The sequence below is a fragment of the Phoca vitulina genome, unplaced genomic scaffold (assembly GCF_004348235.1).
Source record: "Phoca vitulina isolate PV1807 unplaced genomic scaffold, GSC_HSeal_1.0 scaffold7, whole genome shotgun sequence".
Taxonomy (NCBI): Eukaryota; Metazoa; Chordata; class Mammalia; order Carnivora; family Phocidae; genus Phoca; species Phoca vitulina.
In genome coordinates this window covers 1,240,588-1,267,168 of record NW_022589710.1, presented here as the reverse complement: position 1 = coordinate 1,267,168, position 26,581 = coordinate 1,240,588, and the positions used below count along the sequence as shown (strand labels likewise).

The window sequence follows — 26,581 nt, the reverse complement described above, 5'->3', positions numbered from 1 at the left end:
ACTGAGCAGGGAGCCCGACACGGGGCTCGATCCCAGGACCCTGGGATCATGACCCGAGCCAAAGACAGACACCTAACCAACTGAGCCACCCCGGCGCCCTGGGAAGAGTCTTCTTATCCAGGAAGTCTGTATCTTCCCTTGAGCCTTAGGAACTTGTTTCAACAAAGAAGGGCTCCTTTTACCCTCTCCAGGTTGGGGAGATTTGCCCCTAAACCTCCACAGGAGGCACTCTACCATCTGGGCCAGACTAGGGCACAGTAGCAAAGTGAAACCAGAACTTCCAGATGTCTAAAAGGGATTCCCACCCACTTCCCCAACCTGCTGCTATTCCCCACACCCCAAGGCAGGGAAGTCCCTGCTGCCTCCCCTCATCTCTAACTCAGCTGTCAGGCGGTTTAGGAGGCGCTGGCAGAATCAATGGCATCGACCAAGGGAGGGGGGGTGGCAAGGGATTTTCCTGTGCTTAACTACTGATCACGGCTAAGTGGAAATCCTATAAACACGAGCGGAAATCAATGGAGGCTGCTTAGCGGCCAGGGGAGAGGGGCGGCCCACAGATTGCATCTGACGGATGAGGGAGGGGGCAGCCAGGGAGGGCTCAAGGAAGGATAGCTGAGGGTAAGGTGAAAGAACAGGCAGAGCTGGAGAGAGAGGAGTCACTGTGGGAAGGAGGCCAGGGGAAGAGGCACAGTGTGCTCAGGAAGGAACCCCGTTAGACCCAGAGTTCTCTTCGCTGTTGAGGAAGTGACACCCTAGGCCAAGCTGCTGTCAGGAGCGTTAGTCCCCTGTGGCCTCTCTCTGGGGCTGTATACTTCTAGCAGGTGCTGGTAGTCCTGAGGCCGGAAGCACTGTAAGTACACCAGCACCTTGGCAGGTGCTCGCTCCTGCGCCGGCACGCCTGCAGGCCAGAGGAGAAAGGAGAGAAGCAGACAGAGCTGTAAATGCTTTGACTCGGCTCCCTGCCCTCATAGCCGACCCCAAAGTTGGATTCTGAATGCCATCCAACCAGTTTCTGTAACCCGCCAGCGCACACCCTGATTGGCCTGTGCCAGTGGGGCCTACAAGGGCCACCGCGGGTGGGAGTGAGGCTGGGAAGCCAAGCATGAGCCTCTCCTCCAGCAAGGAGAAATGGTGAAGAGTCGCTCAGGTGCCATGTAGACAGAGGGTGCCTCCATATCCACTCTTTTCAGTTACTGCTCCTGTCCCCCAGTCAAGATTAAAGCCCATGGAGGCAGGCCAAAGCTCATTAGGTTGGTAATGAAGCACATGCAGAGATGCACACAGAGAACGGGGATAGAGAAAGGAGAGAAGCAGCAACAACCATGGGGTGGGATTCACATAGAATTCTAGCCCCTCTATGGTATGGAGCCGTGATAAGTCAGGGTCTTACTGTTAGAGCCTGGCAGCATGCTGGGCGGAGAGCAGGAAACTCAACTCAGTGTATGTTTGCTGAGAAAGCGAGAGCAGCATTCCACCACTTTAAGGCCTCATGGGAGGCACAACCCCATACTTCTGTGGATGAACTGTCTACAGAAAAACCTGCCACGACTTGTCCTGTTATCTGTCACATAAATACAGTGTTCCTGCCTTTTACTCAAAGCCAACAGGACAAATTAAATGAGGATCTAGGTAGTTGTAAAAATTAAGAGGACAGGATTTGGGAGAAGGAAGGATGGATGGAAGGATTCAAGCAGAGAACGGACGCAAACTTGGAGCGGCTGGAGGTATGAGAACTAAATGAGGCAAGGACTAGGGAAGACAAGGAAGGATCCGATCCAGTTAGGCAGCTTCTGTAAAAGCAAACTGGGCCCTCCAAAAAATTGCCAAGACAATCCCCGTTACAGAATAATGCCAAGACCCTCCCCTCTAGCTGGTTCAGTGGGTACATCCGCAAGAGCAGTAGGGAAGGCAATGAAAGCACAGAAGGGCCTGTCTCCCTCACCGAGCATGCTGCTGAGCCTGTGGATCTTCTCTAGGGCAGCTGGGACCTCAGCCTTCTGGTACACCAGGGCTTCTACCTCCCCCACAGTGTAGCCAAAGTCGGCTGTATCCAGGTCCACCCTGAGCGGAGTCTCCTCTTCATCAGCTCCGGATAGCACCAGCTTCCAGGCACTACGCCTAGTCACAAAACTAGCTACTTCCCGCAGCTCCAGTGGGCCCAGCACAACAGCCACACCTCCAGCCCCCTGGACGTCAGCCCCCAGCACTTCACAGAGCTTGGCCACAATTGCAGGCTCAACTGTGAGTTCCACATACTCAGTGTGAGGTCCTGAGACCACTGCCGCTCCCGGATATTTGAGCTCCCATCCACTACCCTCTCGCTGTCGCAGCCAGTGGTCCGCCCGCATGAGGCTCAGCTCAGGGGTGTCATAGTAGCTGTCCCGGAAGGTGACCTGGTGCTCCAGGGTGCCCCCCAACTCCTGCAGCCGCTCTTCTGTGTCAGGGCCAGGAATGAACTTTCGCTCCACCTCAATCAAGGCCTGGGCCATGCTACCTGCAATCACTAAATCAATAAACATCTGCTGAGCTCCCAAGGGTGCTCAGCCTTGCAGGGTGACAATTCGGCAAACCGCCCCCCACCCCGCAAGAATTTATGAGGCACACGCTGTCACCGAGCTCTGTGTTGGGGCTACAGCTCTTTCTCCCTGCCTCAGTGATGGATAGCCCCCGTCTGGCTCCGGTATCTTAAGGTTCTGCAACGGTGACAGATCTCCAGGTAATCCCTTACACCCTTGCTGATGTCCTCAATCCAAAGGGTTCCCTGGAAAACTGTAGTGGGGGTCCTCCTTTCCACACTCGCCCTCTATACCAACTACCCCAGGTGTCCAGTGGCTCACTTCGCGCAACGACCCCGCCCTTCGCCACAGCACCGGCCCGGCCCGCGGAGCCTCGGGTCTCACCTCAAAGCCCGAGGGTTTTCCACTCGCGGGACCTGGAGATGGGCGATGGGAGCCTACGCCACGCCCGCGAGGAATGCCGGGAGCAGTCCCTGGCCTTGGACCTCGGCCCGGATCTCTGCGCACCTGCCCGGTGCCAGCACGAGCGGCCATATTAGGCCCGATGTGGCGGTGCCGAGGACAGGCCAGGGTCCCAGAGGCCCGCTACGTGATGGGGGTCCGCGACCTCCGCGGTGGGCCGGGAGCGCAGAAGTCCCCCTGCGCTCTGCTCCTCCTGCCCGACCCCTGCCGGCTCCCGGGGGTCGGCCCGGGTCTCAGGCCTCAGGCTGAGCCCGGCACCCTGGGGCCCGGGTGCATGATGGGAGGTGTAGTTCCAAAGGGAGATTTTGCTTTCTCGCCCCACCCGTCGCTATGGTGACAGGAAAGCTGCGGTTACTGCCCGCGGGACTCAACCTAAAGTTGAGCAGGGGCGGCACGGACAGCCTGATGTAAGAAGCCGAGCCCCAGTCCGGTCTCCAGCCCCTTCACTTCCTAGGCAAATAGGCCTGAAATCCAAGCCACTTACTCAGACGCTGTCCAAGAGAGATTTTATTGGCTATCATGGCGGCCCACAAAATACAAGCGAGTAGTAATGGGCTGCAAAGGGGGATAACTAAGACCAGTTTAACTACTCAGGAGTTTTAGAGGGGATAATACATCCTGCCATGAGTGTTTAGGGTAAGGTTGAAAACTTTCAGAGAAGGAACAGTGTTTTGGATAGGAACAAAAGACACGACAGGATTTCAACAGAGACCCAGATGGAGACAGAACAGCATGAGCAAAGACCAAGAAGCTGGAGAGCACCTGGCCAGTGTATAAGGAGATGAGGCTAGAAATACAGTTGAAGGGCACGGTGGAAATGGCCTTGAGTGCCAGCCTGAGGAATTTTCACTGGGTTGCCAGTGGCCCCTGAGCAGGCTTTGTCTGGAGTGGGAGAAACTCTCATGTTTGCTTAAAATACAGGAAGATGTGGGGGTGGCCCTTTGACTGCTTTGGGAGATAAAATAAAGAAGAGCTCCTTCTCCTTACTCTCTCTGAGGGCTATGATTACCTGGAGACTGTGTGTCTGACCCTCTGGGTGAGGTAGCTTGCTGAGGAACAGTGGCTCTTTTCAACTCCTATGATGGGTGAGAAGTGCCAGGTTCTTAACATCTGTCATCTTCCCAGTATGTTTCTGGAAACAAATGACCTGTGGGAAATACTGTGGAGAGGACACTGATTTATAGACATAGCATCTTGAACTTGGGATGTCTTGGATGCATCTCTCTTCCACTCCATAACAGGTACTAGTAGTCAGGGAGGGGAGGGCCCCCAGCCCCTAGCTCCAATCACTGGCCTACTTTTCATCCATCCTTCGATTTTCAGTTTTCTTCCGTGGGGAAAAAGACCTCTTCCCCTGAATTATAAGGTCCTCTTCCCTGAGTTATAAGGTACAGTTCAGTGGGGCAGAGGGCAGACTCAGAAACCAGACAGACCTGGGGTTGACTACCAGCTTTGATTTCCAGGTGTTTGGTCTTGGGCAGGCTACTTCACCTCCCCAAACTTTTCATCTCTCCTTGGTAAGATGTGGACTGCCACAGTTATGGGTGGGGATTCAGTGATAAACGGTCACATCATAAAGCCTCAAAATGTTAGTTTCTTTCTCCTTCCTTTTTTCCTATAAACTCCAAGGTTTGTTTTTTTTTCTCTCCTTCCTTCCTTCCTTCCTTCCTTCCTTCCTTCCTTCCTTCCTTCCTTCCTCCCTCCCTCCCTCCCTCCCTTCCTTCCTTCTTCTTTCTTTTACTTTTAAGAGAAGTAGGCCACAGCAGCTATTGTGAGCTCTGGAGTCAGACCATCGAGGTTTGAAACCTGGCACTGTCACTTACTGGCCATGTGACTTTGGGCCACATAACTTCTTTGTGGCCTGGTTTCCGCAACTGTAAAATGGGACTAGTTGTGAGAATTAAGCAAGTTAATGTACATAAAAGTGCTTGCTTGGAACTGTTCTGTGCACTCAATAGATCTCTACAGTTATTATTAGAATATAAGAGAGCTTATAACCTGAAGATGAGGACCAGGAGCCAGAACCTCCCTTTCCCGACCCAACTCTGGGTGGAGGAGACAAACGCTCTCGGAGACTTCAGAGTAACTGCTGAGGAAGAGAAGGTTCTAGTACCCCATTGGAAAGGTGGGGGACTGGTAAGGCAGGAAGAAGGGAGTGGAAAAGAAAGATAGGCCTGGGGAGGCTCTGGGAAGCTGGTAGAAGCCCAGGCTTACCCTAGAGCCGATTTAAAACAACAAAACACATGTATGGTTTCTGTAGGCAGGAGGAAGAGGAGAACACGGGAAGGAGTTTAAAGGCGCCTGCCACCTTTGCAAGCACTGGCTTGGACCCAGGACCACAGTCGAGCAAGGTGGCCCCGCCCGCTGGCCGGCCTACCTTGGGGCCTCTGTCCGGCGCGCGTACGCAGCGCTTGCGGGCAGGCCGGTGGGAGCAGGGACGGACGGACTACAACTCCCGGCACTCACCGCGGCGGGCGGGACGCTGCACCTGCTCAGTGGGGCCGCCCCGGGCGCCTGGGTATTGATTATTCCATTGTGTGGGACGCCTCGGCTCCAGCCAGTGAATGAGGCGGAGGAGTGAGGGCGAGGAGGAGGAGGAGGAGGAGGAGGAGGAGGAGGAGGGCGGCGAGGAGGAGGAGGAGGGCGAGGAGGAGGAGGCAGGGAGAGAGCGAGTGCCCAGGGTGAATCAATGGAAACCCCCTCACGAAGCCGGGAAAACACTTCAGCCGCAGCCAAATAGCATTGATTATTTTCCTTCACTTCCCTCACCGCCGTGAATTTATTTATTTTTTTTTTTCCATCTCCGTCCCTGACGCCCCGGAGTGAGCGCTGGAGGGAGGGAGGAGGAGGGGAAAAAAAAAAAGGAATCAACACATCGGAGAAGTCCCTTCCAAGAGCCGCCCCCTCCCCTCCCCGCCTCGCGCTGCTCGGCGGCCGCGGTTCGACTCCCGTCCCTGCTTCCAGCTGAGGTGTAAGTGCATCGATTTCCGATGCTGCTGGGTTGGTTTTTTTTCTCCTCTCCCTCTCTCTCTTCTTCCTTTCCTTGCTCTTTGGAAGCTGGAGACGGAGGGGAGAGGAGGCGCTCGGAGACTGCCGCTGGAGGGCACGGCGAGGGACGGGAAGGGGCTGGGGGAGGGGAAACGGACGGACGGACAGACAGACGGAGAGCCTGAGGAGAAGGAGGGGCAGCGGTGGGGGGGAGGGGTGTGCGAAGGAGGATGGGGTGGGGGAGAGAGATGCAGGGGTGGAGGGAGAGACGGCGAAGGGAAAAGGCATCGAGGCTGGACCAGGAGCCAGCCGGACAGACGGAGGGTAACGAGAGCCTAGACGGACCGCGCCGAGCTGTGCGGGGAGCGGGGGTCCCGGAGGGAAGGGGAGGCCGGGTGAGTGCGGGCTCGGAGCTGTCAGCCCGGAGGGGCCTGGGTCTCGGCTGCCCCCCGCCGGCTGCGGGATCGGAAACCGCGGCAGGCGGGCTGACGGATGGGCTAGCGTGCTGGGGGCGAGGGTGGGTGGGAGGGGACGTGGATACTCTTAATCTTCGATCTTCGTTTTTGCCTGAAGTTGAGCTTTTTTTTTTTGGAAAGGTGCGAGTAGTGAGGGGAGGCCACTGCTCCACTCAAGGTGAAGTGTGTCTCTCCTGGCCCCCCAACTCTCCATCTGCTCTGCTCTTGTCTGCCCCCCTCTCAGAGTAGCCCTATCATTTTTGAGCACTCGACCACGCGTGGTCTCGATGTGCCTGTAGCCCCGCTGATCTGTGTCCATGCGTCCCTGCCTCTTGATTTTGCCATTCTTCCCCCTCGTTCATTCTCTCCAGCCATCCATCTCTGGGTCTGTGTGCCACTGTCTCCGCATGTGACTCTTCCTATCCGAGTGATCCTCTCCCTGTGTGTCCCTGTCACTATGTGTCACGCCTTGGCTGCCTGACTGGTCTAGGACTCCATGCCCTCTTCTTCAGAGTCCTTATGATATCCCTGGCCTTTTCAGGCTACTTTTTTTCATGCTTATCAGTCATGATTGTGGCAGTCACTGGTCAGGGGCCTGGAAAGAGTCTGAGGGATGGGGCAGATGTATCTTCCTGAAGGACTCAAGTACCCCTTCAGCACAGCCAGGATAGCATCCTTTTGCACCTTCACCCAGGAAGCTTTGGAAGTTCTAGCATTGTTGACTATCTCCTTTGCCATGTGCCTGTCTCCCCTACCAGAACCTCTGGTCTCCTGCGTGTCATCTGCCTCTCCAGGAGCTTCCCACCACAAACCTCTTCTTTGCTGACTTGATTTCCTCCCTTCCCTCATTTTGCCATTGTATTTTTTTTTCATTTCCCCACTTTGTTTCACCCCCTTTTTTTGCATTCCTGTCTCCCATGATCTCCCTTGCCTGTCTTTACCTTTGTTCCCATAACATGCCCTCTGCCTACCTTTTCTCCTTGGTCACCCTAATTTCCTTTTATCCCTTATCCTCTCACCCAGCATTTTAACCTCGGCAGCAGAAGGTACCAGAGAGCAAGGGGCTGGGAGAGGTGGGGAGTATGGTTTGTGAAGGCACATAAACAGGCCAAGAAATCAATTTAATGGGCTTCCAGGGGCATATAACCCCTTCATTAGTCAGGGCCATTATGTCCATTAACTGTCAACTTTGATTTTGTAAGGGGACATTCTCTAGGACTCTGAGCTCCACCCTGCTTGGTTGCCTCTCATCCTTCAGTTCATTCTAGATTTCAGTGGCTTTTTCTTCACTTTCTAGCTCATCTTCTTCCTGGGCCCCTGTTATTATCATATTTGGATTCAGCATAATCCTTTACGAGGCTGTTTTCATTCATATGACAGACGCTATCTTGTACAAGAGGCCAGGTTCATTCAGCCTAAAGAATGGGAAAGGTGGATAGTCAGGAGACTTTACCTTGTTTTAAGCCCATCATTGTTTTCCAGCCCTCGGAGCTTGGAAGGGTAAGAGAAGGAGGTAGATAGGGGCAGAAGATGGAAGATTTCAGAGGTGAACAGTATTCCAGAAAGGAAGGAGAGGCTGGGTACAATAAATGTGTGGGGTAGAGAAATGCATGACGTGAGGAATGTGCAAAAGGAAGGGAAGAAAATCCATGCGGAATGGGGGCAGGGAAGGAACTGAGGGGTGATTAATGAAAAATTGGGAGAATAAAATAAAGCATGAGTTTAGAGCGATACAGAAGATGGACAGAAATGATAGAGTATTCCCAAAGAGGAGGTCAACAGAAAAGGCAATATGCAGTGAATACAATGGTAAAGTGGGGGAAGGGAGGAATTGAAGAATAAGATGAGGTGGAAAAAGAATATGGTACAAAGAAGGTAAATGGAAGGCAAATGGAGGAGTGCTGAAGCAGATCAGAGCCGCACAGAGCTTGGGAGGGGGAAGAAAGGAGAGAATGAGGTATCAAAGGGAACAAATGCCTCTGGTGTGAGAGGGACACAGCGTGACCGGTGCAAAGAGAGCACCGCAGGAGGGGTGATTCGGAAAAAGGCATAGCAGAAATACCACTGGGTGAAGCCCCGCAAGGGAGAGATGCCAAAGGAGAGGCAGAGCGCGTGCAGAGATACTGGTGAAGAGACAGGAAAAGAGACCTCACAAGCATTCGTTCCATTGGCCACATCCCTCACTGCCCCACTAGAGGCCTTTGCTTTTCATTCCCAAGCCAGGGGGACACAAGCAAAAAGACGAAAAAGTAGAATTCCCATTTACTTTAGCTGACAGGAACTTGCATCTTTCTAGCCCCCTGAGAACCAAAGACCTCAAGCTTCTGATGTCATAAATTGCTCGTGTTGCCTTGGCAACCTGACAGGGTTCCTCCCTCCATGATGTCAGAGCAGCTGGTGTTACCTTGAGACCCACAGAGGAACAACTTGCTGCTTTGCTGGGAGCTGTACACGGACAGGGCCAGGGCCGGAGTCTGATCTGTAGGATCCCTGGGTCTGGGTCGGTAGCTTGACCTTGCCTCCCTGGAGCTGTTCTGAGCTCAGAGTGAGACCTGTGAGTGCCTGACGTTCACTAAAACCTACAGGAGCAAGAGGAAGGGACCTTGGGAGACAGGGGGCATTAAGGACCAGGTGGTAGGACTGAAAGGCAGGCAAAGAAGGAAGAAAACTGGAAATGGCAGTTAGGGAACATGAAAGGAGAAGGGTTTTGTGAGCAGGGAGGAGAGTTGTTGAAAATGTAAGATGAACCTAGCTCTGGGTTTAGGCATGGAGACTGAAGCTGGAAATGCAGAAGAGAGGAGATCAGGGCTGTGTGAGTGTAACCTGAGGCAGAGCTAGAGAAAAGGGCAGGGTTCTGAAAGGCCAGAGGGCACAGTGGAATTTGGCTGGGGAGGGGGGTGAGGGAACTGAGTGGAGAAAGGAAGCTGTTGGGTGAGAGACCCAGGGTTAGTCATGATGGCCCTAGGAGCAAGGGGCCTTGTCCATCTACTTTCCGATTGTTTCCCAGCACCTAGCCCGGCGTCTGCCACATAGAAGATGCTTAATAAATATCTATTGATTGAATGTTGAATTAATCGGGAGAAGCTAGGGAAAAGAGTTGCCCACCTTCCTCTCACCCCAAGCCTCAAGCCTAAGTCTGCATAAATGGGCAAGTTGGGAAAGCAGAAACTGAAGGAAAGGGCTGGAGGGGAGTTCACTGAGCCCCAGTGAGACCTGAGGTGGAGAGAGGAGAGACTGACTAGGTGAGGGGCACACCTGGTGTTAGCCAAGGGCAGCCACACTTGGAGGGCTGACTCCAGGGGCTGATCTGGGGAGTCTTTGGAGAGATGATGGGAAGAAAACATGAATGAACAATCTCAGGAGCCAAGAGGAAGATGCGGAGGAGGGTAGAGAAAGGAGGTGGTTTCCAGAAAAGGTTGGGAGTTGTTTCTAAAGACAGAGTTGGCAGATTTGAATTGGAAGTAGCATCCCCACCCTACCCCATTCCCAATCATGAAACCACAACTGAATCAGCCCTACCCCTGCCCAGCCCCCCAAGTCACAAAGAGTTCATAAATCAATACCAGGCCCATCCTATACACCCTGTGCCAATCCAGGCAATTACAAGGAAGTCAGCATTGGCCAAGTGGGCCAGCAGGCAGGAGGCACGGACTTGGATGTAAGGAACCCTGTGAGGGATGGCCCCGTTGTTGAGAGAGTCCAGCGGTATCTAGAAAGGGATGGGGTGGGGCAAGAGATGCAGAGCTCAGCACAACTCTGAGGGAAATCTGCAGAGAGGTCTCAATACACAGAAGTCTTAGAGAAAGATGCACCGGTCACGGATTATAACCTGTCCTGTTTCTATGGTGGAGTCAGAAAGACCCTGAATGGGTTGAGGACTCTAGGAGAGAAGACCTGGAAGGGAGCAAGCAAGCGGGGAGCCCTAGTGGGGGGTGGGGGTGGGGAGTCTGGCTATAATGAGAAAGGCCAGGGCAACTGGAGAAGGGGCTGGGGGGGAGGGGGGTAGCCTGAAGGGAGGGCCGTGGCGGTTGGATGCACTGTCAGCCACCACCATGGACCTGGGCAGCTCATATTTTGTAGCAGGCGACAGGCTGTCGACACGGCGGTCCTTTACCTCACCGTTAGAAACTCATTTCATTGATTTTTCCATCTTTCTTCTCTGCCTTCTCAGTCATCCCACCACTCACTTTCCCAGAGCCCCTTGCCTCTCTGGGGAAAGCCCCAGGGGACTGCCTGCCCACCCCTCCCCCACCCCAGGCTCTTGAGACAGGGGTGAAAGATTTAGAGGGCCTTCCGGCACCCTGAGGTAATGCCATTGGCTCTCAGTAGCCCCCTCCTGTAGGAAACTAGTCCGGAGACGGGGCCTTTGGACGGTTGTTTGGGGTGCCCCGTGTAAGGGGTGGCTGGGCTGAGATCCACCCGTTCTCCTGTCACCAAGCTATACCACTGAAGTGCAGGCTGCATATACCTGGAGGGAGACATCTTTTTCTAAATTCCTGCCGAGATAGCTGGGCATCCCTCAAAATTTTTCTTTCAAAGTCAAGTGAGAGAACAGGAGCTGCCCCTGTGTTTGGGCAGGAATAAGGGATTCCATGAAAGCGAAGTTTCCAGCCTTGGAATCGCCGCAGGGCCATCCACCTGCCCGGTGCCGGCTCGGCGGCCTGTGCATTTAGGACACAGTAGCAAGAGCTCTGTTCTGAGAGAAGGTAAATGTATGCAGGGTCCCGCTCCGTGTAGCGCGCCGATGTGCAGTCAGTGGGGCAGGAGGGGTGTGGGCCAGAAATTTTTACTTCCTGTGTGGACATTTCCCTAGTGCCTTCTCCAGTCACAGCCAGCTACCCTTAGCCTCTCTCTTTGGGGCTGGGATCGGAAGAAAGGTTAAGAGTCAATTGCCAGTCATCTGGCTTCTCAGTGAAGGAAGGCAGAGGGTGGGACGGAGTGTTAGACTGGGTTTCCCTTAGGAACTGATGGGATACACGCCATTTCCATCATCAAATCTTTCAATCCTTGTTTTATTGGTGACAGCCCCCCCCCCCCCCCAAGTCTCAAGCCCAAGGCCCTCTGGCTGGCTCTGTCCTCCTTTATCTCTGGTCTTGGAGGTGGTTTCTCAAGTCTGGGATGTCTGAGTCTGGATTCTGCTGCTTCCTCTGACTCATGGGCCTGTTGCCCCCACGGCAGCTGTCTTCCTTTCTCTCCAGCCCTTTCCAAGTTCTGGACCACTGGCCTGCTTGGGCCTGAATGCCTTCTTCCATCTCCAGCTTCTTCTGGCTACCCCATTTCCAAAATCCAGAGATAAATCCTGGTGCTTCAGGGAAAGGAGTGCACTTGAAGTTAGGAAGAGAGAAGGCCAGGGGAGGCCAAGGAAGAGGTGCAGGATGGATGGGGCAGGGAGTGGGAGAGGCGGGGAGAGGCAGAGTACGACTGAGAGAAGGAGTCCGAGGTAAAAACCATGTGACTTGGAGCTGGAGTGAAGGCCACAATTTAAATGAAAAAGGAAGGAGGGCGGTAGGCTGTGCAGCGGGGAAAGAAATGGAGGAGCAAAACCGGGCGCCTGACCCCCTGCCGGGAAGCGAAGGCAGCGGGGAGGAGGAGGGAGGGAGAGTGGCTGGCGAGAGGCTTCCAGCGGAAAAGGCAGCCCCGGCTCAGCCTCCGTGGCAGTCCTGAGTTCAAGCCGTGCTGGCTTTGACCCTTGTGGGAGGAACTGAAGTGGCAAATTAACGACGATAATGAAGTCACTGCTCCTTGTTTGTCTTTGCTGGTTTCCCCTTGAGATTTGTCCTTTGGCCAGACGGGGCAACGTGGGGGAGGGGAGGGCCAGCGGCGGGGAAGGGCGGAGGAGGGGCGCGGAGAAGAGGACGGGCGAGTGGCGATGCGGAGGCCGAGCGGACCTGAGCGAGGGGGAGGGAACCCAGGCATGGGGGAGGCCGAGGGAAGGGCACGCGCCAGGAGCAGGGGAGAAGAGTGGGGAGCGGAGAGACGGGAGGGAAAAGAACAATGGGGAACAGGGCAGGGAAGCCTGGAAGGAGGAGCAGAAAGACCAGGCGGGAGACGGAGAGGCGGCACGGGGAAATGGCGAGCCGGAGGGAAGGATCGTGGCCGGGCTGCGGGAGCTGCAGCTGGCGGGGCCAGTGGGCGGGGCCTCATCTCCATCTCTAATGGCTGTGAAATGAGGTTAGCTCCATTAGAGGCGGCGAGAGTGTAACGGGATCACACTCATTAGGGCTGGGCCATCCCAGTAATTACCACCACCCCAAACACGCCCGCGCCAGCCAGGCCGCCGAGCACACACAGGCACGCGGCCACACACCCGCACCGGACACGCCGCCGGCCCGCGCGGGCAGAACCGGGCCGTCGGGGAGACCGAGCCGGAGGCTTGAGAGCCAGCACCTTCACTCACCCCGAAGAGGGGCTGGGACAGACAGCGCTCCACCCAGGCCCTCAGCCACACACACAGTCAGAAAGCAGTAAACACACACGTACACCCCGACTCAGCGAATAAGGCACGTGGATGAATAATTATCGTTTCCACTTATTGATCACAAAGTGCTGGCCTGGATAATGATCATCTCAATGGACACAACTCCATGAGGAGCTATTCCCCATTCTGTATATGAAGAAGCAGTTTTTAAGCAACTCACCAGAAGTCACGTACATAATACACACTAGAACTAAAATTTGATTCCAAGTCCGTCTGACCCTAAAGGCCGCGTTCTTATATAATACCATACTGCTTGTCTTGAAGTCCATATGCTATTATGGATGCACATATGTAGACTTTAAGAGACATTATCACAAATGAATACACATATCCTCAACTCGACCTTTTGATATCTAGTTCCACCCACACCCCCAAACACAAACACACAAAAGGAATGGCCACGGCCCCTCATTGACTGCAGTGTGAATAGCGCCCCCTGGAGTTGCACAAAGCAGTGGTCCTGTTCTGGCCCATCTTCTAAGAAACAGAGCGGCCATCTGACCAACACCTTCCAAGCTGAAAGAGGACCTGATATGCTCAAGGCGAGACACACATAAGGGCAGAGTAACACACACAAAAAACTCAAAGACCTCATTCAAAATGCACGGCAGCCCGAGTTCAGAAGCTTACAAATTGTGCTGGGGTCAGGCTACCTGAGTCCAGTCTGGACTCTACTTCTTTCCAAGTGTGAGACCTTAGAAATCCTTAACCCGTCTAAGTCTGGTTCCATGTTTGTAAAATGGGAATGAGTAGCTATATCTGTTTCATCAGATTGTAGTGGAGAATCAGGTAATGCAGTGCTTGCTTGGCCAGGGCTCAGCCCGGTGCTGGCACATGGTAAACATTTAAAGATATTATTAGTTGCTGTTGTGACACTATTTAAATGGAGTCGTTACCATCACAAAGGTTCATGTAGACTCAAAGAATCAGATTTTATTTATATACACAGTCACTTACAATTGTATTCTTCCAAATAATTCTAAGGAATTGTGTGTAATTCCTTTTGAGTACAGAGAGATCCGCAGTCTTCTACAGAGGTCCCCCCTGCCAGGATCAGAGAGGATCCCGAATCTGAACTCAAGGGCACTACTCCGTGCCCCTCATATAGAAGTAGGGTTCAGAGCTGGCTTTGTGGGGTTGTCTGAGCCTGAGTCTGCCAGGTGCACCTACAATATCACAGCTCCATACTGCTGTCCTAACATTGAGGTGTCATTAAGCGAGAAGCATGGGCAAGAGGTCCAGTCCTCTCCAGGACATCCACCCCTCCAGCAGCCCACTCAACAAGCCGTGCAAATGTGGATGGATGTTCAACTAGCTAGCTGTGGTTTTAGTCCACTGTTTCCCTTTGACCCCCGTCTTCAGCTCCCAGCCTTCCCCCCCCGCCCCCCGCCCGCCGTCTTCTTCCTCTCTGTCTCTCCTTTCTCCTCACACCTCACCTAGTTCCCTCATGACCACCTTAAGCATCTTGCAGGGTGTGAGACACAGCCCCCTTGCTCCATCCCTCCCAGTGGGGACAGGCCACCTGCCCAATCTGATGTCAAAGCTGGGAGGCTTCAATGAGATTCAGTAATCACATGTGTGGATCAAGATCCAGCCCCTTCTCCCAGCTTCTCTACCTCTCCCTCTTTCTCCCTCTTACTCTCTGTCTTAGCTGTCTCTTTACCCCCATGACACTCCTTCTCCTGCCTGAGTGTCTCATTCCCTGCCATTCTCATTTTCTGCCCTGTGGACAAAACTTCTATTGCACAAAGTAAACACTGCCAAATATTTGGGGTAGGGGGAGATGGGGAGATCTAGGAGAGGTAGGTAGGATTAAAATAGAGGAATAAATACTCCTGAAACTAATATTACACTCTATGTTACTTATCAGAATTTAAATAAAAACTTGAAATATGAAAAATAAATAAAGGGGGTACCTCTTTTTGTTTTCTTTTTAAATAAGAAGGTAAGATTTAGAGACAGAGAAAATGATAGTTTTAAATGCAGGGAGAGGCCTTTTAGTTTTGATCCAAGCATGAGCTGCTTCTGCACCCAGGCCAAATGTGGGCCTAGGCAAGACTTCCATTCTCTGCTCTGGGATGATGGGGTGTCTCAAGGCCTGGCAATCAAGAGGGCCAAGTGAGAAATGAACTCTGCTGCTGGGCACACTTAGATTTAAATCCTGTCCATTGAAGATGCTGCCCTCAGTTTTTGAAATGGGCAGAAATTAGAGGATGAGTCCTGGTCAAGAAGGGGCAAGGCAGGGGCGCCTGGGTGGCTCAGTCGTTAAGCGTCTGCCTTCAGCTCAGGTCATGATCCCAGGGTCCTGGAATCGAGCCCCGCGTCAGACTCCCTGCTCAGCGGGAAGACCGCTTCTCCCTCTCCCACTGCCCCTGCTTGTGTTCCCTCTCTCGCTGTGTATCTCTCTGTCAAATAAATAAAATCTTAAAAAAAAAAAAAAAAAAAAAGAAGGCAAGGCAGAAGGAAAGTTGTCACCTACCTGCAAACACCTTGCTCTGCTCTGTGGGCGGAGCTAGCCAAGAGAGAAGGAAAAGAACTAACCTGACCATCCAGTGTGTGCGTGGTCACATAGTCTTCACAGTGGGCCAGGAAGGAAGGGATCATTCTTCCCATTTTCCCAGATAAGGAAACAGACAAGTAACTTACCAAGGTTGCACAGCTGGTGAGTGGGGGAACCAGCACTGAACCTGGGTCTGCTTGAATCCAAAGCCCATGTTCTTCCCCTGCCTTAAAAATAAAGCTCATCAAGTCAGAGTTTATTTGCTGTTTATACCAAAAAGTCCCCCTGAGACAGGGCACTCACTCCATCTTTCCTTTTTCTCTTCGAGACCTCTTCTCCATGGCCGAGGCCTCTTGAAAGCAACAGGTTGAGGAGACAAAATGGGGAGAGAGGCCAGGGCAAAGTGAGTGTGGAAGAGAGCAGTGCCGTAGGCAAGAATTTCAGAGAGAGGAAAAGAGAAAAGGAAAGGTCCTAAAAATTGATTCTAAATAAGGGAAAGGGGATAGATCCAACATTTGGAAAAGTGGAAGGCCAGAGTGTTTGGAGGGCTCTGATGCACAAATCATTGTATGCAAATTTTAAGCAAAGGTGCTGGTGCCCTCTGGCAGACTTTCCTGCGAAAGCTTTTGCCTTGTCCTTGGGTTTGGAGAAAAGAAGGGAGTGGGGTTTTGCTTTCTGGTGTAAGGAAGGGAGGCCGGGAAGAGAAAGGCAGTCTGTCCCTCCACCCCCACCCCCGCCCGGCCTGTCTTCCCCTTGGTGATGTTCCTTCCGTAACCACTAGGGAGCAGTAGTGTTCCTTTTCCTCGCGTAGTCGGCTGGGGCCGGGAGGGGGCGCTACCCAAGGGTAGTCCCCGTCTCGCCGGGCTCCGGAGGGAGCGCTCCTGGCCGGCTTTGCCTCCGCTTCCACAGGCCAACCTGAACCCACACCCTAATTCCTCCTCCGTGAGGGAGAGATTCTTTCTTCGGGCCTCCTTTCTTTGGTCCTTCCTTTGCCCTTGCTCCTTTGGCTCCTATAATTCTCTGGTCTTAAGTCTCACTGTGTTCTGCCTGTCTTGCGTGGTCTCAGAGCCCACCTTTTCAGATGGCCGTAACTTCACACCCAAACCTTTTTTGGTCCATCTCAGAACCTCTCTCTCTCTTTGTCTCTCTCTTCCTCTCTCTCTCGATAGCTTTCTGGTCCCACTGTATGTCTTGGAGCCTCCAGGCTCCCTCCTGTTCTAAGTACTGTGTGTCTGCCCAGTGAACAGGGAGCGCACATCAAGAAGGAGGAATTCTTGTTCAGCTATTAACTGGGTGTCTTTCTGTCCACCTCCCATGGACTAATACGTGCAGTTCAGTGATGACGTTTGTGGGGCAACCCCTCCCTAGCTGAGCTTTGAAAGTAGCACTTCCATCCTTCCCTTCTCATCTGAGCAGTAGCCAGGGACACGGCTCTGGAAAGAGGAAGAGGGTAATAGGAAAAAAAAAAAATCTTCTATTTCTCCATAGCTTTCTCTCCCTCCTCCCCCTGTGAGGGAAGGAAGCATTAGGGAGGGAAGTGGGATGAAGGGGCAGCAGGGGAGCTCTGGAGACTGGGGCCATTTTGGAGCTGGAAGATTCATCTCAGGGGACGACTACACCCTCAGAACTCTCCACCCTCCCTTGGCTCCAGGCCTGCCTCCTCCCATCCCCCTCGGTGGCAGCAGCCTTGTAATTTAAAGCTCTCTCTGTCGCCTCTAATGTGATCCTCTCGTTTTATTGACTCTCTCTGCCGTCCGTGGCGCCCCTTCACATCAATCTCCGCTCTAATCACACCGCCGCCACTGCCTGCTGGCTCCCCTAACCCCTCTCCTCCTGGGCCCCAGCCCTTGCTGCCACCTTTCCTTTGACGGTCCCCCCACTTCCACCCTCTGCCTGGTCCGCCCTCTTCGGCCCCTCCCTCCCCCAGAGGCAGGAATGCCAGGGCCCTTGAGGGTCGCCTTCTCCCCTTCCCCACATCTAGGATGTGCCCCAAGGGACAGGAGACGCCCTTAAGGACAGCCCGGACCTACAGGAGGAATGGCAGTGGTCTGAGGGGGGACAGGACGCTTGGCCTGGGGGTGGTAGGTGGAGGGTGACTTTTTGGTCTGTCCTCTGGTTCTGCATCATCTCCAACAAGAGCTGCAAACCGAGTTCCAGGTAGGAAGGGCAAGGAGAGGGACAGAGACCCAGAGAGGGAAGGAAGAAAAGAGTGAGGAGGAGGGAAACGGAAGGAGGGGGAAAAGGTGAAAAACTAATTGCAGCAGTTAAAGGTTTGTAATAAATAGAGGGTGAGGGGAGAAGCGCAGAGAAGAGGGGGGAGTGAGGAAGGAGGGTGCACTGAGGCAGAGATAAATTTGCAATTGAAATTCTTTCCTGTAGAGGAGGAGGGGGAGGTGGGGAAGAGATTTGCAATTTTAAACAGCTGCCGACCTCCCCTCGGCTGTCTGGGTCTCACCCACAAGCTAGCCCAAAGCTAAACTCCTTTGGTTTCTTCTAGCTAGCAATCAGCTGGGTCTTTTTCCAGGCCTGGGAAATAAAGGCTTTGGAGAGAGGATTTGGGTCTTAGGTCTTCCTAGCACCTCCTCTGAAGTTGGATCTGGAGTTGTGAGGCAGGAGGAAGCAGCTGATCGATGTGATGTAGGCACGGTGGCCCCGCGGGGACGGAGCACCACCCAGGTCAGCCCTCCGTGGCAGGGCCTGGGAGAAGCCCCTCCGGCCCAGCCACAGTTCTTCTCACCAGGTGGGGCAGCGGAAGGGTAGCGGGTCCTCACTGTGGGGGGTGACAGTGGACTCTCAGACCCTCGTGAGCCAGCTCACCTACCCCCAAGGGGTCCGTAGGAGGGACACCTTTCTCAGATAGTGTTGGGCTTCTGCTTTCTGGTTATGTAGGATAACCCCTCCATCTAATTCCTTTACTTCCCTCTTGGTTCTCCAAGTACCTCCCCCCGCACCACCCCCAGCCCTCCACCCCTCGCCCAGGTGCTGATTTGCATTTTCATTAGCATGCTGATCCAGCCCCACGCGGAGCTCCTTAATGGCTCCGTCTTCACGCCTGGCTAGCCCCCCAGGAGGAGGGGGGAGGTGGGAAAGGGGGCCTGCAGGCTAGGTGGGGCCAGACTGAAGACCCAATCCTAATGGAAGAATCTGAAGGTGAGGGTTAGAGGTGGCCCAAGGAAGGAGAGGCCACATCCCTTCCCGGCACTGGGCTGAGCGCTGAAGGTTAAGTCAGAGGCTGGCTGATAGTAAGAACTGGAGAGGATGCAGGCCACTTGGGACATTGGGAGAAGTATGGGATGGTGAAGTCTGGGGAGTTGGTGAGTTGGGTGGGGGTGCGGCGGGGAGGTGGGGTAATCAAGGTAAAACTGTGGGGCGTGGGAGGCCCGGTGCTTCTAGTCAGCTGGAGGGAGCCCAGGAATCCTGACTGCTAGACCTTTGGAGGTGTATTTGGTCTGTACTGGGTCTGAGGACGATCCAGGTAGTTGGAGGAGCCCAGGTCTCTGTGCCCCGCCAGTCCTTTTCTAGTTTCACCTCCTTGGACCTGTGTGACGGTCAGCAGCTCACTCAACCTCTCTGTGTCTTTGGCTGCCTCATCTGTAAAGTAAGGTGGTTGTTAGATTAAATGAGATTATTGATGAAAGCATTTAGCACAGTGCCAGGACCGTGGTATATGTACCTGGATAGCTTTTAATAATATTACTGTTACTTTTTTTTTTTTTAATCTCTTTGAGGAGGAGGAGGTTAATCACATAGAAGCTGTTGTCTTCCAACTGGCCAGGGAAGCCCCCACCTATTCCACATGCTGAGACCAGAGATGGATGATCTGGAGGGCACCTGCAGGCCAGTGAAAATTCACTGTGGCCTCTCTGGCTAGAGGACCTTGACTTAGGGAAACAACCCCTTCATCGAGTGGAAAATCTGAGGGTCTTTCCTAGAGTTCATTCATTCAACAGATAATGTATTGACTATGTGGCAGGCATCTTTCTTGGTGCCAATGATAGAGTAATAAATAAAGCAGAGTTCCTGCTCCCCTGGAACTTACCTTCTAGAAGGGAGAAATAAGTAAACCAGGAAATACCGGGTAGTGCTAAATCTCTGAAGAAGGTAACCCCCAGGGCATGTTAGCCTCCGTAGGGCGGGAAGGCCTGTTGGAAGAGGGGATATGGAAGCAGAGACCTGAATGAGACAGAGCCGCTAAGCAGAAGTCTAGGGAAGAGTCTTCCTGTCAGACTGAGTAAGCTGTTTAGCCTTAGGCAAGGCCCTAAGGTGGGAATGAACTTGGCGTGTTTGAGGAACAGAAAGGCCAGTGGGCCGCTGCTAGCCAGCCAGGCGGGGTGGAGGGTTTTAAGGTGTGTCAGAAGTAGGTAGGCACCAGATCAGATAGATCCTTTTGTAGATCAGGGACGGAGTTTGGATCTTATTCACAGTGCAGTGAGAAATCACGGATGGGTTCTAAGCAGAATATAGTACAATTTACGTTTTAAAAGATGCTTCTTTATGATACCTGAAATGTGCTTTAAAACAATATAGGAAAAGGGGAAGTGGGTGAGGATATGGATGGAACAAGACCGGCCAAGCTGTCCCTGTCAGGTGGCTTTTGAAGCTGAGTAATGAGTATGAAAGGGTTCCTGATATTATTTGGTCTACTTTTATATAGGTAGGTTTGGCATTTTTATTTTCCTTTTTTTTAAGATTTTATTTATTTGAGAGAGTGAGAGAGAAAGCACGAAGAGGGGGAAGGGTCAGAGGGAGAAGCAGACGCCCCGCTGAGCCGGGAGCCTGAGGCCGGGACTTGATCCGGAGACTTGGGATCATGACCTGAGCCTAAGGCAGATGCTTAACCGATGAGCCACCCAGGCGCCCTGGCATTTTTCCTAATTGAGAATTAAGTGAAAGATCATTCTGGCTGCTGGAAGGAAGGAGACTGGGTTGTAGGGGCAGTAGTGGGAGCAGAGGCCACCGTGGGGTCCGTTGGCCTGGTTCAGGAAGGGCAGTGGCTGGGGCCACCCAGGTGCTAGTGGAGACGACGCTGGTGGGGGACAGGACAGGTGTCTGAGAGGTTGCTGTCCAGTTGCATATGGGTGGGGGCAAGAGGAACCTTTTAGGTTTTTATTGATTTTTTTTTTTAAAGATTGTATTTATTTATTTGAGAGAGAGAGATTGAGAGAATGAGTGGGAGGAGGGGCAGAGGGAGAAGCAGACCCCCAGCAGAGCAGGGAGCCTGACCTGGGGCTCGATCCCAGGCCCCTGAGATCATGACCTGAGCTGAAGGCAGACGCTTAACCAACTGAGCCACCCAGGCGTCCACCTTTTAGCCTTTTAGCCTAAGCAGCCAGATCAATGGAGGTACCAATTTTGGAGATAGGAAAGATGGGAGGAACAAGTTCAGGGGAGAAATACAGAGTTCCGATTTTGGACATGTTAAGTTTGAAGACTTAGTACTAAGGTGAAGCTTCACGTTGGCAAGCGGGTACCTGAGTCTGGTGCTCGGGGAAGAAGAGCGTGGGGCTGGAGTAGCTGGAGGGTTGACTGCCTGGCTGGTTGTCTCTCCTGCCACCTCACGGCCCCCCTCTCTCTCCACGTTCCCCCCCACCCAGGGTTACTGGCTGTCACGCTGAAATGAACCCCCGGCACTCCTCCGTCTGCCATGGCTACCCTTAACGCATCCTCTACCACTGGCACCGCCCCCACCCCTGGGCACGATGCCCCGTCCCCGCCTCCGGACACCTCCTTCCCCAGCACCCCTGCTGATCCTGTCACCAAAGATCCCCCTGCTGCCCCCTCCAGCTCTGAGAGCATGAGGCCCTCAGAGCCAGGGGGACAGGCCCTGGAGTCGGGCTGTGGCCTCGTCCCACCAAAGGAGACTGGGGAGCCCCGAGAAGAGCCTGGCTGTGGTGGCTTCTCACCAAAGGACCTAGGAGTGCAAGAGGACAAGGAGCAGGAGGAAGAAGGAGGAGGGCTCCCTCCCGTGGACCTAAGCAACCATTTATTCTTCACAGCTGGTGGCGAGGCCTACCTCGTGGCCAAGCTGTCCCTGTCAGGTGGCAGTGAACTCCTGTTACCAAAGGGCTTCCCCTGGGGCGAGGTGGGAATCAAGGAAGAGCCCAGCCTGCCCCTCCTTGCCCACCCGCCCCCTGCACTCCTCACTGCCCTTCACATCCAACATGGCTTTGACCCAATCCAAGGCTTTAGCTCTTCTGACCAAATTCTGTCCCATGATACCTCAGCGCCATCTCCGGCCACCTGTGAGGGAAGGGATGGAGCCTTCTGGAGCTACCAGCTGGCTCCAAACCCCCCCGGAGATCCCAAAGATGGCCCTACGGGGAGCCGGGGAGGAGACCACAGGGCACTCTTCTGGCTCTGTGTCCTGTGCCGCCTGGGTTTCAGCAGGCTCCAGGCTTTCGTGGGTCACACACAGTCTCACGGGGTGAAGCTAACTCCTGCTCACCACCTGGGCCTGCCCGGTAACCCAGCTGTCCTCCAGGCGGCAGAGGAGGGCTGCAGGGCCCTCCTAAGCTTTCTGGAACCAAAACCAGCTGCTCGGCCCCCTTTAGAAGCCCCCCTTGACAATAGCAGCACGGTGGGCACGGAGGCGAATGTAGCCCGGCCCGAGGATGGCCCCCCTGAGGCAGAAGCCCAGGCTCCTGTCCTGCCTGCGGAAGTCACAACCCTCAGCCCGCCCTCCCCGCCCACACCTCCCGCCACCTGGGACCCCAGCCCAACCGAAGCCAAAGAATCGCCGATGGCAGCAGGTGAGGCGGGGCCGGATTGGTTCCCCGAGGGGCAAGAAGAGGATGGAGGGCTCTGCGCCCCCCTCAACCAAAGCTCACCTGCCTCCAAGGAGGGGGGCACTCTCCCTGCCCCAGTCGGCTCCCCCGAAGACCCCAGCGACCCACCGCAGCCCTACCGCCTCGCTGAAGACTATAGCCCGGCCCCTGCGGCCTTCCAGGGCCTCAGCCTGTCCAGCCACATGTCTCTGTTACACTCTCGCAACTCCTGCAAGACGCTCAAGTGTCCCAAGTGCAACTGGCACTACAAGTACCAGCAGACCCTGGACGTGCACATGCGGGAAAAGCACCCCGAGAGCAACAGCCACTGCAGCTACTGCAGCGCGGGGGGCGCCCACCCCCGCCTGGCCCGGGGCGAGAGCTACAACTGCGGCTACAAGCCCTACCGCTGCGACGTGTGCAACTACTCCACCACCACCAAGGGCAACCTCAGCATCCACACGCAGTCGGACAAGCACCTGGCCAACCTGCAGGGCTTCCAGGCGGGCCCCGGCGGCCGGGGCAGTTCCCCGGAGGCGTCCCTCCCGCCCTCTGCCGGGGACAAGGAGCCCAAGACCAAATCGTCCTGGCAGTGCAAGGTGTGCAGCTATGAGACCAACATCTCCCGCAACCTGCGCATCCACATGACCTCCGAGAAGCACATGCAGAATGTCCTCATGCTGCACCAGGGGCTGCCGCTGGGCCTGCCCCCCGGGCTGGTGGGGCCAGGCCCCCCGCCCCCGGGCGGAGCTGCCCCCGCCACCTCCCCTGAACTCTTCCAGTACTTCGGGCCGCAGGCCCTAGGGCAGCCTCAGGCTCCCTTGCCTGGCCCCGGGCTGAGGCCGGACAAGCCCCTGGAAGCCCAGCTGCTTCTCAACGGCTTCCACCACCTCGGAGCACCTGCTCGCAAGTTCCCCACAGCCGGTAAGCAGGGTAAGCAGCCCGGGCTCTGCACCTGCTTCCCCTCCTCCCTTCCCCAGGCCCAAACTCAAGTCCCTGCTTCCTCCCAAGGGCCGCCCCCCCCACACTCGGTAACCCCAGCTCCCTCCCTCAGCACTGTCCTCATTTGCCCACCCGCCCCTTTCCTTCCCTGGGCCACTCATCTGTGTCTGTCGCCCAGCCCCTGGCAGCCTCTCACCGGACACCCACCTGCCTCCGAGTCAGCTCCTGGGCTCCTTGTCCGACAGCCTGCCCACCTCACCGCCCCCAGATGACAGCCCGTCCCTGAAGGTGTTCCGCTGCCTGGTGTGCCAGGCCTTCAGCACGGACAGCCTGGAGCTGCTGCTCTACCACTGCAGCGTGGGCCGAAGCCTCCCGGAGGCCGAGTGGAAGGAGGTGGCCGGGGACACCCACCGCTGCAAGCTCTGCTGCTATGGCACCCAGCTCAAGGCCAACTTTCAGCTCCACCTCAAGACCGACAAACATGCTCAGAAGTACCAGCTGGCCGCCCACCTGAGGGAGGGGGGCGGGGCCATGGGCTCCCCGTCCCCGGTGCCCCTGGGAGACGGGGCCCCTTACGGCTCCATGACCCCGCTGCACCTGCGCTGCAACATCTGCGACTTCGAGTCCAACAGCAAGGAGAAGATGCAGCTGCACGCCCGGGGTGCAGCCCATGAAGACAACAGCCAGATCTATAAGGTGAGAGTGGGCCAGGGAGGGTCTGGCACTTGAGGGGCCCCGACACAGAGCCCCTGGGGAGAGAGAAGAGTTGAAGGGCATGGGGGTGGACTGAGGAGACCCCCACGAGTGGGAGAGCGATGGGAAAACCTAGGGTGGCAGGCTTGGATAAAATGGCAAGTATGTACCAGGATCATCAACTTTTTGGAGACGGTTGTGGAGAGGAGACCAAAGGATGGTGGACTCAGAGAAAATGAATCCAGTACTTTATTCAGTTTTTCTGGTGTTTGGGACTAGAGCGGGGGGTGGGGAGAGGGAGGGGGGTATCTGTCTGCTCAGGCCATCTTGTCACCAGCTCAAGAGGATGGAAGCAGATTCCATTCACCTACCAGGAGGGAGGCCAGGATTGGTAGGAGGAAGAGAAGGAGATGGGGGAGAAAAAGCACTAATATCCAGGTGGCCAGAGGAGGGAAAAGGGTGTGCTCAAGAGGGCAGAAGGGATGGGCAGGGAGGGGCTGCTGCTGGTCAGGCTCCCCTTGGGGAGGCGGAGGGGGCCCCCGAGATCTAGAGGGGCCTGTCCCTTCTGGCCTGAGCAGCCTCTTTCCGCGCTTCCAGTTTCTGCTGGAGATGGAGGGGGCCGCGGCCGGGGCCGAGCTGGGGCTCTTCCGCTGCCTGCTGTGTGCGTGGGAGACCCCCTCCCGCCTGGCTGTGCTGCAGCACCTGCGCGCGCCGGCTCACCGCGACGCCCAGGCCCAGCGGCGCCTGCAGCTGCTGCACAGCGGCCCCGCGGCCGAGGAAGGGCTCTCGGCCCTGCAGAGCATCCTGAGCTTCAGCCACGGGCAGCTCCGGACTCCCGGTGAGGAAGAGGGGGCTGGGCGGCGGCACGCGGTGGGAGCTGGGGCTGGGGAGAAGGGCATGCCAGTGAGGAGAACCGGGTCTGTGGGCAGTTGAGAGCAAGTGGAAAGGAGCCAGCCGTGAAGGGCTGATAAAACCGGACTTGGGGAGCAGTGGGGCGGCCCAGTGAAGGGGGAAGCAGGAGGCTCATGGGAGGGAGAGGCAGAGAAGGGCAGGGGCTTTGCTGGGTGGAGAGCAGAGAACGGGAAGGGAGGTGAGGAGGAATCACCCAGTGATTCCGAATGGTGACCAGTGTCCCAGCAACGCTAGGTGCTGGGGGGCGGCAGGAGCTGGTCAGGAAGGAGAGAGGAAGTAGAAAAGCAGAAGAATGGGATGCACTTTGTGCTGGGCCAGGGCGTGAAGGAAGGAGATGGGAGATGGGAGCTGGGGACCTGGCCCGAAGGCAGCAGGGAGAGGAAGCCCTTGACGAGCTCCCCAGCCTCTTCCTATCTCCTAGGAGGTCTTCAGCCTGAAGGCTGGGCTTAGGGTCCCCCTTAGGCAGCTGAGGTTGTACCAGCAGAGACCGGGAACAGCCAGCCAGGCGCCACTGATGCAGAGGGTGCAGGAGAAGAGCCTGGAAGGGGCTGTCAGAGGTGGGCACGGGCATCCGGGCTTTGTAGGGGCCGGCGGCAGCGGGTGAGGGTGAGGGTGCGGGCAGCAGGAACCAGGAACAGGCAGCATTGACTGGTGCTAATTGAATTGCCAATATGCTGGCTGGAGTTAAGTGCCGGAGGGGCCCGGATCAATAGCTAATGATCCTGGCGCAGGGCTGAATGGAGTTAAGGAACTTTAACACTTTAATTAGGCTGCCACCGAAAATAAATTCCTACACATCTGTCAATTCTTACTTGAGTGGTAATCTCCTCTCCCAGCTAGACCTGCCGCCTCCTGTTCGCTGCACCTGCTTCCATTCGGCCTCACCTTCCTTCTCCAGTGCCCCTCCCTTTTTGTTTCTGGGCTCCCTGCTTCCAGGACCAGTCAAGATGGGGAGCCGACTTGGGCCCCATCTCTGCTGCCTACGGCTAGACTTGTTTCCTCATCTTGAAATGACGGGGGCTGGGCTCACAGACAGGATCTCTTAGGCCCTCCTAGCTCTAACCCTGCCGTTTCTCCTTCATCCTCTCTTTCTTTTTGGCAGCTTTTTGTCCTCTCCAGCCTGTTGGCTCATCCATCCATCTTCTCCTTCTCCTGGCTGCTTGTCCTACTTCCTCTGCCCTATGTACTCCCTTTCCTGATGCTTCACTCTTTTTTTTTTTTTTAAAGATTTTATTTATTTATTTGACAGAGTGAGACACAGTGAGAGAGGGAACCAAGGCAGGGGGAGTGGGAGAGGGAGAAGCAGGCTTCCCGCCGAGTGGGGCACCTGATGCGGGGCTCGATCCCAGGACCCTGGGATCATGACCTGAGCCGAAGGCAGACGCTTAACGACTGAGCCACCCAGGCGCCCCCTGATGCTTCACTCTTAAGCTGACTCTCCCCTCCTCCTACACAGGGAAGCCTCCTGTCACCCCCTTAGCTGAGCCGCCCACCCCTGAAAAAGATGCTCAGAACAAAACTGAACAATTGGGTGAGTTGCTCAACTGGTCCGTTTTCCCTCCATCCCTGCCCCCTATTCCCCGCTCCCCTCCCCCCCATACAGTCTGAGAGGCACAGGGGACATGGCAGTAATCCAGATGCCTGGCAAGGCCCCCTGGGCGTGGGGAGCTGAACTGATGCAAGAAAGGACTCACCAGAGGGAAAGGAGGGGGGGCCCCAAAAAGCTCAAACCTGGCCATCCCGTTAACCTGGGGTTGGCCCCTCTGGGCCTCTTCTCCCTGTACTGAGTGCGGCGTTGTCCTTTCCTGCCTTTTCCTCTTTCCCCAGAGTCCAACACCTACCCTGGAAGCTCTCTGCTACAAATCAGGTCA

At 55.2% G+C, this 26,581-nt stretch overlaps 3 protein-coding genes across 7 annotated transcripts in view; 1 reads left to right on the top strand and 2 right to left on the bottom strand.

Moving 5' to 3' along the window:
* Nucleotides 1-29: 29 nt before the first annotated feature.
* Nucleotides 30-3,256, bottom strand: THTPA (thiamine triphosphatase). Of its 3 annotated transcripts, none has more exons than XR_004299503.1 (3): nucleotides 2,901-3,256; nucleotides 2,257-2,503; nucleotides 30-898 (listed from the first exon to the last, which is right to left on the bottom strand). XR_004299503.1 is itself a non-coding variant. In XM_032404775.1 (3 exons), exons 2-3 carry the CDS (start codon nucleotides 2,487-2,489, stop codon nucleotides 753-755), a joined length of 693 nt encoding a protein of 230 aa, XP_032260666.1. In that variant the 5' UTR covers nucleotides 2,490-2,503; nucleotides 2,901-3,256; the 3' UTR covers nucleotides 30-752. The 3 variants fall into 3 exon arrangements, 2 of the variants coding, with proteins under 2 accessions (XP_032260666.1, XP_032260667.1); XM_032404775.1 differs by having other exon boundaries at nucleotides 1,943-2,503; XM_032404776.1 differs by having other exon boundaries at nucleotides 1,943-2,494.
* Nucleotides 3,257-5,631: 2,375 nt separating this feature from the next.
* ZFHX2 (zinc finger homeobox 2) overlaps nucleotides 5,632-26,581 on the top strand; it is a 28,569-nt gene continuing 7,619 nt past the window's right edge. The window contains exons 1-5 of the mRNA XM_032404771.1: nucleotides 5,632-5,949; nucleotides 20,994-23,087; nucleotides 23,284-23,801; nucleotides 24,396-24,636; nucleotides 26,167-26,241. Of these exons, the coding sequence (XP_032260662.1) occupies nucleotides 21,044-23,087; nucleotides 23,284-23,801; nucleotides 24,396-24,636; nucleotides 26,167-26,241 (2,878 nt within the window). The 5' untranslated portion in view covers nucleotides 5,632-5,949; nucleotides 20,994-21,043. The remainder of the gene's footprint in view (nucleotides 5,950-20,993; nucleotides 23,088-23,283; nucleotides 23,802-24,395; nucleotides 24,637-26,166; nucleotides 26,242-26,581) is intronic.
* LOC116632822 overlaps nucleotides 10,471-26,581 on the bottom strand; it is a 32,721-nt gene continuing 16,610 nt past the window's right edge. For 2 of the 3 annotated variants that reach the window (XM_032404773.1, XM_032404772.1), the window contains exon 3: nucleotides 10,471-11,726. In XM_032404773.1, the coding sequence (XP_032260664.1) occupies nucleotides 11,503-11,726 (224 nt within the window). In that variant the 3' untranslated portion in view covers nucleotides 10,471-11,502. Of the gene's footprint in view, nucleotides 11,727-24,600; nucleotides 24,682-26,581 lie in introns of those variants that run through there. The other variant, XR_004299499.1, reaches the window with a different exon arrangement.

Excerpts from the sequence above, each read along its gene's own strand:
- THTPA (XM_032404775.1), bottom strand. The coding sequence starts at position 2,489 with ATGGCCCAGGCCTTGATTGAGGTGGAGCGAAAGTTCATTCCTGGCCCT. Across the intron at positions 899-1,942 it reads CAGGCTCAGCAGCATGCTCG|GCGTGCCGGCGCAGGAGCGA; the intron begins GTGAGGGAGACA and ends TCTGGCCTGCAG.